General features: G+C 46.7%; 1 protein-coding gene across 2 annotated transcripts; it reads left to right on the top strand.

Moving 5' to 3' along the window:
* Positions 1 to 8,032: 8,032 nt before the first annotated feature.
* On the top strand, positions 8,033 to 11,372 carry LOC123147666 (tubby-like F-box protein 12). 2 transcript variants are annotated; one of them, XM_044566935.1, is made up of 5 exons: positions 8,033 to 8,468; positions 9,170 to 9,619; positions 9,964 to 10,051; positions 10,175 to 10,307; positions 10,386 to 11,372. In XM_044566935.1, the coding sequence occupies exons 2-5, from the start codon at positions 9,251 to 9,253 to the stop codon at positions 11,164 to 11,166; spliced, it is 1,371 nt and encodes a 456-aa protein (XP_044422870.1). In that variant the 5' UTR covers positions 8,033 to 8,468; positions 9,170 to 9,250; the 3' UTR covers positions 11,167 to 11,372. The 2 variants fall into 2 exon arrangements, with proteins under 2 accessions (XP_044422870.1, XP_044422871.1); XM_044566936.1 differs by having other exon boundaries at positions 8,044 to 8,306.
* The last annotated feature ends 11 nt before the right edge of the window (positions 11,373 to 11,383 follow it).

Raw genomic sequence — 11,383 nt, 5'->3', positions numbered from 1 at the left:
CATGAAGGATTAGTATTCACATAGAAGTATGAGAACACCACTTAGGGAAAGTATGGAATCAACACTTGACATTGAAGCAACTCGAATACCACAACTGAAAAACAAAGCAAAGGATTGGCTTGCAAAATAAGCCGGAACAAACATATGATAGAGATTTCGTCCAAAGTTTTCATGGTGGGGCCTACACGGGCTCGATCGTACAGCACCATCATGTACAAGGCAGTGCACACGACATACGAAGCGTCCCCAAGTCAGCATAGCCAAGGACTCTTTAATACACAACGAGACCACTGTAAAACCAAACGTGGATAGGCGGACCACTAGACGTCGGACCCCAATTTCATATCATACATCTGTCGGAAAGATATCCTAGGAGCTACTTGAATTCCCACTTATAAACTCCCGAAACTTTCCGGTTATGCAATCAGGTGTTGGGGATACAGAGGAAGCATAATATCTCACCCAAAACTACACAAATCCTACATCCAGCTATATCCATCCTTCAACACATAACCAAGAAACCTTCGGAAATCATTTACCTCAACCTTAGAAAAGCATTCGTTATACGAGTTATGGCAATACTCCCGAACTCCCGCCCCAGTATTGGGTGGCGTCGAGGTTATCTCACCAACAAATGCATAAAAGAGATTTTCGATGTCGGCGAAACTCAGGTATTCCAGAATTGCAACGATAAAATTGTGACGACAACACCTCGGAGCTCAACTCCCCGGGACACTGCCACAACCCCTAAATATCAGGAGGCACCAAGAACAATGTTCTCGTCACAAATCCATCGGAACGATTCCAAGATACCCGCGTGATCCTAATTTTTTTTTGAGAAATTTGAGAAGAGAAGAGTCAAAACTCTACGTCAGGATGCCTCACCAGAGCGACGAAGGGACCAAGGAGTAAAAAGAATCCTACTCTCCGATATATATAATCCTAAATGACTCAAAACATTTTTCTAGACTCAACAACGTCAGCGATTCGATCAAGCAAGGGGCTCCTAAGTCGGGGAAGGCTCTGATACCAACTTGTAACACCCTCGATGCGGCTATATCTCCCACATGTCGGAGCACGACTTAGAGGCATAACCGCATTGAAGGCAATGTCGCAAGAGGGGTAATCTTTACACATCCCATGTACTGAATAATAAAGAGATACAGGGTTGGCTTACAATCGCCACTTCACACAATACATGAATAAAGCATTACATCATCCAGATACAATCAAGGTCCGACTACGGAACCAAATAAAAGAAGACTACCCCTAATGCTACAGATCCCCAATCGCACCAACTGGACTCCACTACTAATCAACTGAAATGAAACAACACAACTAACATGATCTTCATCCAGCTCCTCCTTGAGCTTGGTTGCGTCACCTGCACGGTATCATCGGCACCTGCAAACTGGTTTTGGAAGTATTTGTGAGTCACGGGGACTCAGCAATCTCACACCCTCGCGATCAAGACTATTTAAGCTTATAGGTAGGTAAAGGGGTATGAGGTGGAGCTGCAGCAAGCACTAGCATATATGGTGGCTATCATAAGCAAATGAGAGCGAGAAGAGAAGGCAAAGCACGTTCGAGAAATCTATGATCAAGAAGTGATCCTGAGACTACTTACGTTCAAGCATAACTCCAACATCGTGTTCACTTCACGGACTCCGCCGGAAAGAGACCATCATGGCTACACATGCGGTTTATGTATTTTAATTAAGATAAGTCTCAAGTTTTCTACAACCGGACATTAACAAATTCCCATCTGCCCGTAACCACGGGCACGGCTTTCGGAAGTTCAAAACCCTGCAGGGGTGTCTCAACTTAGCCCATCACAAGCTCTCACGGTCAACGAAGGATATTCCTTCTCCCAGGAAGACCCGATCAGGCTCGGAATCCCGATTACAAGACATTTCGACAATGCTAAAAGAAGACCAGCAAAGCCACCCGAATGTGCCAACAAATCCCGATAGGAGCTGCACATATCTCGTTCTCAGGGCACATCGGATTGTCCAAACTTTCGGTAGGCCAGCCCAGAGTTGCCCCTGGTGGCCACCGGTGGCTGACAAGTTGGACCAACACTCAGAGGAGCACTGGCCCGGGGGGTTAAAATAAAGATGACCCTTGGTTGGTCGACCCAAGGGAAAAAAAGGCTAGGTGGCAAATGGTAAAACCAATGTTGGGCCTTGCTGGAGGAGTTTTATTCAAGGCGAACTGTCAAGGGGTTCCCATTATAACCCAACCGTGTAAGGAACGCAAAATCAAGGAACATAACACTGGTATGAAGGAAACTAGGGCGGCAAGAGTGGAACAAAACACCAGGCATAAGGCCGAGCCTTCCACGCTTTACCAAGTATATAGGTGCATTAATTAAATAAGAGATATTGTGATATCCCAACAAAATATCCATGTTCCAACAAGGAACAAACTCCAATCTTCACCTGCAACTAACAACGCTATAAGAGGGGCTGAGCAAAGCGGTAACATAGCCAAACAACGGTTTGCTAGGACAAGGTGGGTTAGACGTTTGACATGGCAATATGGGAGGCATGATAAGCAAGTGGTAGGCATCATAGCATAGGCATAGCAAAAGAGCGAGCATCTAGCAAGCAAAGATAAAAGTGATTTCGAGGGTATGGTCATCTTGCCTGCAAATTTCTTCGAGAAGACGAAAGCTTGAACCTCGTAAGCGTACTCAATGGGCTCCTCGATCACGTACTCGTCTCCCGGCTCTACCCAAGCAAGAACAACAAGCAAAGGGAGACACAATCAACCACGTGCAAAGCACAAGCAACATGATGCAAAACATGGCATGATATGCGGGATGTGATATGCAATGCATATGCATGCTTCGGAAAGGAAAGATTGAACCTGGCCTCAAATTGGAAAACCAAGAGTGCCACTGGAAAGAGGAGTTGATTTTGGTCGAAATCGATATAAAGATCACCGGAATCGATGCACGGTTTGGAAATGACAAGCAAAACAAATATGACACCGATCTGCGATTAACAGCACGAGACCATCTAAATGCATCAAGAACAACAAGCTACTGCACTCTAACATAGCAACAAAATACATGGCAGGGATCCACTCAAGATGCTTGACAAAAGATGAACACTGAGCTACGGCTAATTCACTCATTAGCAGGTTCAAACAAGCATGGCAAAAGCGCAAAAGAAATCAGGTTACAGACTTAGTGAAATAAACAACATGTCAGGAATTTAACATCAGGAAGCAATGTTTAGAGCAAGATAACAACATGCTACAGGAACATATCATGGCAAAGCAAGGCATGGCATGAAGCTACTCAAAGTATACAACAAAAGTCCCTTACTGACCATAAGCCAAAAGGGATCAGAAAATACAATGGCAACCATGTGAAACATTGCAATTATCGTTAACAGATACGGACTTAGCAGAAAACTGGAACATGGCAAAACAGATATTAAGTAGGCATGTTTGCGAGCTCGATGCACTCATCACAAAGCATTGCATGACAAACTAAGCATACACCCAGCAAGTAGACATGGCATAGAAGCTAAACATGGCAAGAACAACCTCATAGCATGCATGGATCACCTACAACAACCTCGGCAAAAATTCTTAACACGTAAACATTCTACCAGGAACAGTTTATAGCAAAAGTAGAGCTCGATTGACTCAAGCTAGGGTGCTCCATAATTGCAAATAAAGACATGGATAGATAGAGCACCACAATATCTACAAAACATCCTAACTGATCATGCTCAAAAGGTGCATGGATCACTCTGTAGCAACAAGAATACATGGCATTAAAATATTAACAGGGCAAGGACTTAGAATATTTCTAAGTCCCTGAAATCAGTAACATTACGACAGCTACTTTGCATGCTTGTGCTAGTCACCATAGAGATCAAAAAAAAATACATGGCATACACCCCTGTAAAGATGGCATGGCATACTTCAAAACTCATGTAGGGCTCAAGATCATAGGAGGCACACATCAATCATGGCAAAAATGACAAATGTCCAATTACTGATAAGAATCTGAAACTAATATAAACTAGCACTCTTGCAACAGAATTTAGGGCATCAAGATAAGCTCAAGTGAACATGGTGCAATGAGATGAAATGAAGTACTCGTCGAGACGAACAATTTGATATGCTACACGTCCAGAACGGAGCCACGGATGCAAAGTTATGATGCGATGAATAATGCTAAAAATACGGGGATTAGGTCAAAAAGTCAACCGATCCAGATCTGGATCCAAGGCACTGTAGCGGCGCGGAAAACAAAGATGGTCGGAGTCGCTGTAGGCGGCCGGAGATGGCAGAGCTCGCCGGAGCTCCGGGATGAGGTAGGCGGTGACGAGAAGGCGCGGGCAGTGCGGGCGACGAGGCGGCGGAGGAGCGGTGAGGCGGGGGACGTCGGAGGAGGCGGCGGCTCCCTAGCGCGGTCGCCGGCGAGGGTAGGCCGCGGCGGCGAGGTGAATGGCGGCGGAGGCGCGGGCAGTGGCGCCTGGCCGGTGCGGGCGACGTCGGGCGAAGGAGGCGGGCGCGCTGCCTCGGGCCCTCGGGGGTCGGCGCTGGGCCTGTGGGTCGGCATGGGCGAGGCGGCGAAGTGGGGCTCCCGCGGTGCCATGTGTCGACTGCTGATTCGTCCGGCGGAGCGGGCGGACGTGTCCGGCCGGTCGGGTTTTCGTCCGGCGGCGCGAGGAGGTGGAGGGCTAGGGTTTCGTCCGTATTTTTGGGGAAGAGGGACCTTTATATAGGTAGAGGGAGCTAGGAGGCTACAAATTGAGCACGATTTTCGGCCACGCGATCGTGATCGAACGGCCAAGATGATGGAGGAGATTTAGGTGGGTTTTAGTCCACTTTGGAGGGGTGTTGGGCTGCAACACACACGAGGCCTTTTCGGTTCCTCGGTTAATCGTTGGAGTATCAAACGAAGTACAAATGGCATAAAACTTGACAGGCGGTCTACCGGTAGTAAACCAAGGCCGCTTGGCAAGTCTCGGTCCAATCCGAGCATGTTTAATACCCGCATACGAAAAAAGGTAGAAAGAGGACGCCGGACGACGTAGGAGCGCCGGATTGCAAAAAGGTCTACGGGGAAAAGGCTCGGATGCATGAGACGAATATGTATGCAAATACGATGCACATGATGACATGATATGAAATGCATGACACGCAAGCAAATGACAAGGCAACAATAGGGAATAACTGGAAGACACCTGGCACATCGGTCTCGGGGCGTTACAGGGTGAACAAATTATTGTCGAGCGATTGATAGAAAAGCGCAAAGTTATGACGATATCTAAGGCAATGATTATGAAATATAGGCATCACGTCCGTGTCAAGTAGACCGACTCCTGCCTGCATCTACTACTATTACTCCACACATCGCCCGACTCCTGCCTGCATCTAGAGTGTTAAGTTCATGAAAAATAGAGTAACGCTTTAAGTAAGATGACATGATGTAGAGGAATAAACTCAAGCAATATGATGTAAACCCATCTTTTTATCCTCGATGGCAATAATACAATACGTGTCTCGCTACCCCTATTGTCACTGAGGGAGGACACCGCAAGATTGAACCCAAAGCTAAGCACTTCTCACATTGTAAGAAAAACCAATCTAGTTGGCTAAACTAAACCGATAGTTCGAAGAGAATTACAAAGATATCAAATCATGCATAAAAGAATTTAGAGAAGATTTAAATAATATTCATAGATAAGCTGATCATAAATCTACAATTCATCGGATCTCGACAAACACATCGTGAAAGAAGATTACATCGGATAGATCTCCAAAAATATCGAGGAGGACATGGTATTGAGAATCAAAGAGAGAGAGAGAAGAAGTCATCTAGCTACTAGCTATGGACCCGTAGGTCTATGGTAAACTACTCACGCTTCATCGGAAGGGAAATAGATTTGATGTAGAAGCCCTCCGTGATCGAATCCCCCTCCGGCAGGATGCCGGAAAAGACCCTAAGATGGTATCTCACGGGAGCAGCAGGTTGCGGCGGTGGAAAAGTGTTTTCGTAGATGCCTCTGGTGGTTTGGGAACATATGTGAATATATAGGCTCAGGGGTTAGGTCAAATGAGTCCCGAGGAGGCGGCAAGGCAGCCCCCCCCCAGGGCGCGCCCTCCCCCCTTGCCGCCGCCTCGCGGCTCTTCTGACTTGGTCTCCAAGTCTCCGGGGTGTCTTCTGGTCCAAGAAAAATCATCGCGAAGGTTTTATTCCGTTTGGTATTCCTTTTCTGCAAAGCTCAAAAATAAGGAAAAACATAAACTGACACTGGGCTCTAGGTTAATAAGTTAGTCCTAGAAATAATATAAAATAGCATATTAATGCATATAAAACATTTAAAACAGATAATATAATAGCATGAAATAATCAAAAATTATAGATACATTGAAGACGTATCATACTGCCCCACACAAAAAGATACTATATCGCTTCCCATTTACGAGTGCATTACACACATATAGAAGGTGCTATACGAGAAAAAACATACAATATACACAATTAATTTTACAAGCCCTGCTACAAATCGACGGTCCACAATATGTGTCTCGCCAATCCCGCGTGCAACAAACCCCCTCCTGCCGAAGGAGGCCCGCAGAAGACCCGGTGCAGAAGAAAGTCACCATAGTCTGTTTTCTTGGATGACGTTGAGGCACTCGCACCGGCATCTGTGGTGAGTATTTTTGAACTAGCCAACGAAGAATAACGTGGTGTCGACATTGTTATTTCTTTCTCTTGACTCGCATAGTCACATGTGTCGACAATGCTACGCACGTGGCTTAAAAAAGAGAGATTTAGCTATGTACGTTGCCAGACAAGCAGTAGCAGTTTGTTTGCGTGGCACACGGGTGAGGGTCATCCACGGCCAGGCACTAGATGCTTCTGCTCCATACGCATGGTCGTTACGAATATAGCAGCATAGCATTGACAAGAATGTCATACACGCTGCAAAGAGCCAAAGATCATGTGTGGACAATCCATCTCACGGCATCTCTAAAGTCAATCTGGAGTGCAGGAAACCAATGCCCAAATCAATTATTATTATATTGTGAAAGAAACTTTCAATTTATGCATATCACTGCAGTAAAAGACAACAGCGTAAGTAACAAAAATTATAAACAGGTCAATGAAACAGCTAACAACGACCACAAATACATATGTAAATTTTATAGTAAATTTTATATTACTCCCTCAGTCTTTTTTAGTTTGCATATAAATTTTGTCTGAAGTCAAAGTATATCTCTATTTTGACCAAACTTATAGAAAAAAATATCAACATTCACAATGCCAAATCCATATTGTTAGATTCATTATGAAATGTAGTTTCATAGTATATATATTTAGTGTCGTGGATGTTGATACTTTTTAATATAAATTTGATCAAACTTTGTTAAATTTGACTTGACACAAATCTAATATGCGGACTGGAGGAAGTACTTGGACGGAGTAGTTAGCGAAGATAGATAGACAGGTACCTTTGCCAGATGGAGATCCAGAAAGTCATACGTGGCTTATCTAGTTACTGCTAACATATATGTACTGTTCACCGATGCCGAAGGCACCAATCAATACTCTCCTCTTGTTATTTAAAATCACTCTAGTCTTATTTTGAAAACGTCTTACTCCACCCCTAGTCCCATCATGCAGAGAGAGGGGGGCTGAATTGGCTTCCCTGCCTGTCTGCAGTGCAGACTAATCAGGCACTGGACTGGACTTTCTTCAATCTCCTTTGTGATTTCGGTCATCTACAATCAAACACAACATCAGGCTTTTCCGGCAAATCCAGCAAACTTGTTACGTAGTACGGTAAAGTCGATCCGTATAACTCATTTAGCAGTCAGCAGATGTGCACATTTGTATAATCGGAGAACTACAAGAGTACACGACGGCCGGCCGGGCGGCCAGCCATGTGCTGGGCCGGTTGGTGAGGTGGTCATGTGAAACAAAACCTTTTTTCCATCCAATTTAAAAAAAAAGGAATCCTCTCACGATTCGCTCCCCTCCTCCCTCCGGTCTTCCTCTTCTCCCCCCTCCCCTACCGACCTCCAAACCAAGTCCCATTTCCCCATCTCAATCCCACCCATAAATCCCCTCGCCCCGCCTCCCGAATCCCCTCTCGCCTCCGGCCTCACCTCCGCCGCAGCGGCTGCAGAAGATCGGCCGATACACCGGACCGGGCTCCTCCTCCGTCCCCGTGTGCCGTTCCACCTTTTCCTGCGCATCTTTTGGAGCAAAGTTCGCGCCGGAAAGCCTTTTTCTCGCTGTAGGAGAAAGGTCGCGGGTTCGATCACAGGTGGAAAGCTCGTCGCTTTTGCTCCCCTGTCCGTCTTCTTTGGCTTCCGGGGGCTTTGGGGAAAGAGGAGGAGAGATCGCTCGCTGCTGGCCACAAAGGGTTGGGATCTCCTCTCCGCGGAAGAATCTCTTTCAAGTTTGGGTAGAGCTCGATTTGGGGCCGGTGAGATGGCCGCTCCTCCTTCACTTCTTCCTCCTTCGCATCCACCAACGCCTCCATTGCTGGCATCCGATTCATCCACTTTTCGCCGCGGACTTAAAAAAACTAGCAGTTTGCAGCGCTCTGATTGTTTCATTCCATGTTTATTTTCTTCTGTTCATGCTTAGATGAATTGTAAATTCTTTTTCCCTTCCATTTCACAGCATACAAGTACAGTTTTCTCTGAAGTTTCTGTAGATCTTGTACCTGCCACAGTCCATGCAACTGCACTGCAGGTCATAAAGGATAAAAGGAAGGATAAAAAGGTCAAACTTTGTTCCTCTGAGAACAGTGGGTCAAAATTGTGGTGCCATGCCTGCCGTGTGGCACCATTAGGTTTATACCAGTAAAATGGCGCCTGCTGTTAGCCTCTCGCCATCAGAGGGCTTTGTTTTTTCCATCCACCCATCGCCATCGGAGAGTTGGCTGTCTGTGTAGCCAATTTCCCATCATCTTTCCTGCATTCAGTGCGCGACTAGAACCGGTAGCCCACTGACTCGAGACTATTCAAACCAGAATGGTATTAGTAACGAAGCTGTATTACTAATCTCTAGTCCGCGATTCGTTAGTCTACACGCGCTGATTGCTTTTCCTAGTGGATGATTATTTTACAGCACCACTAGACGCTAATCTTCCTCCTATTTGATTTCCTTGTGTATATGCAGTGCCGGAAAGCTCATTCCGAAGACCTTGACCGCTAGGAGATCGGTGAAGTTCTGGTTGTCATCGCAGGGTCTCCGGCAGATATGTCTTTCCGCAGCATAGTCCGCGATGTTAGAGAGAGCTTCGGAAGCTTATCAAGGCGGGGCTTTGACGTGAGGATTTCAGGCCTCCCTGGTCTTTCCGGCCATCATCACCGGGGGAAGTCTTTTGGGCCACCGGTTGAGCCACACGGCGGGGCTGTGGTGGCTGATCAGAATGGCTGGGTTGGTCTTCCTCCTGAATTACTTCGTGATGTGATGAAAAGGCTGGAGGAAGGCGAGAGCACTTGGCCCTCGCGCAAAGATGTCGTCGCTTGTGCGGCTGTCTGCAGCGCGTGGAGAGAGATCTGTAAAGATATAGTTCAGAGCCCGGAGTTCTGTGGGAAACTCACTTTTCCGGTGTCGCTTAAACAGGTAAACATCCAAGTAGCTGTGCTGTTGTTCATGATGGGTAGCTTGTATTTTTTTTCTCATGTTACAGCCTAAATAAAATATTGAAACTGGGAAACAGTGGTCGCGTGAATATTAAGAAATCGACATAATAGTATTTGGTATGCTTACCTAGTAATTTGTAGCAATTTTCTCGTAGGCAATTGAAAAGTAAGATATGCCTGCTTAGAAAAGTCCGCCTACTGAAAAGTAGCAGATAGAGGCTTCTTAAGTGAGAAAGACATGCCTACATAGTACTCCCTCTTTACAGAGGCAGTACATATGAAAGTTTGCACCTGTCTGACTCTGATTTGATGTTTTATCTACAGCCAGGACCTCGAGATGGATTAATCCAGTGCTTCATTAGAAGGGACAAATCAACACTAACCTATTATCTCTACCTCTGCCTTAGCCCTGGTAAGCATATGTGCTGCTTCTCTCATTAATCTCATACTGAACAATTGCTGTGTGCATTGCTTTAGTAACGTGGTAGTCAACGTTGCTGGATGCTGTGCTGACTATATGTTATGTGACATGTAGCTGTGCTTAGTGAGAACGGAAAGTTCCTGCTAGCAGCTAAGAGGAATCGACGGACAACATATACCGAATACGTAATTTCTGTGGATTCTAAGAACATCTCGCGGTCAAGCAACGGCTATGTTGGAAAAATGAGGTGATGTACCTTCCTTCACAACGTTCTTACTATCTAACCTTCAGTGATTTAGATCTGACATTGTATGTACACCAACAGGTCGAATTTCCTCGGCACGAAGTTCATCGTCTACGACACTCAGCCACCATACAATGCCGGGAGCCTCATCCCGTGCCAGCGTGGCAGCCGCCGCATCTCTTCCAGGAGGGTCTCCCCAAAGGTGCCCACCGGTAGCTACCCCATCGCCCAGGTGAATTACGAGCTCAACGTGCTGGGCACCAGGGGCCCGAGGCGTATGCAGTGCACGATGCATTCCATCCCGGCCTCTGCAGTCGACCCGGATGGCGTGGTGCCTGGGCAACCCCAGCAGCTGCTCCCTGGTCCGTTTGACGAGTCCTTCCGCAGCACGAACGCCTCCTCCAGGTTCTCCATGGCAGACTTCAGCAGTTCTCGCTTCTCAAGCTCCCGATTCTCAGATGTAAGTGGTGGGTTGCGGCGAGAGGAGGAAGATGGGGATGCCAAGGAGAGGCCATTGGTTCTACGCAACAAGGTGCCGAGATGGCACGAGCAGCTGCAGTGCTGGTGCCTCAACTTCCGAGGCAGGGTGACGGTGGCCTCCGTGAAGAACTTCCAGCTGACGGCAGCCGCGCCACAGGTGGCCGCCGTGCCGCCGTCGGAACCTTCGCAGCCGCCCCAGCAGCAGCAGCTCCAGCCGTCAAGTTCATTGTCGTCATCGACGTCCGATCACGAGAAGGTGATCCTGCAGTTTGGTAAGGTTACCAAGGACATGTTCACCATGGACTACCGGTACCCGCTCTCGGCGTTCCAGGCGTTCGCCATCTGCTTGACCAGCTTCGACACCAAACTGGCCTGTGAATGAATAGACCAGTGCAGTGGCACAAGTATTTATGTGTGACAAGTCCATCAAGATCTTTTGCTTTTTCTATTGCTGTTGTTGATTTACTTGTTTATTTCCCCGAGTGTCAAGAATGGCAAGAAATATAAAGGTTTGGTCGCTGCTATGTTTTTCATGCCTCTGAACTTTTCATGATAAATAATCTTTGAATTATGCGTGCATTTTTCCTCCCCTGGCCAAT

Source organism: Triticum aestivum, chromosome 7A, assembly GCF_018294505.1.
Source record: "Triticum aestivum cultivar Chinese Spring chromosome 7A, IWGSC CS RefSeq v2.1, whole genome shotgun sequence".
Lineage (NCBI taxonomy): Eukaryota > Viridiplantae > Streptophyta > Magnoliopsida > Poales > Poaceae > Triticum > Triticum aestivum.
This window is presented reverse-complemented; position numbering and strand designations above follow the sequence as displayed.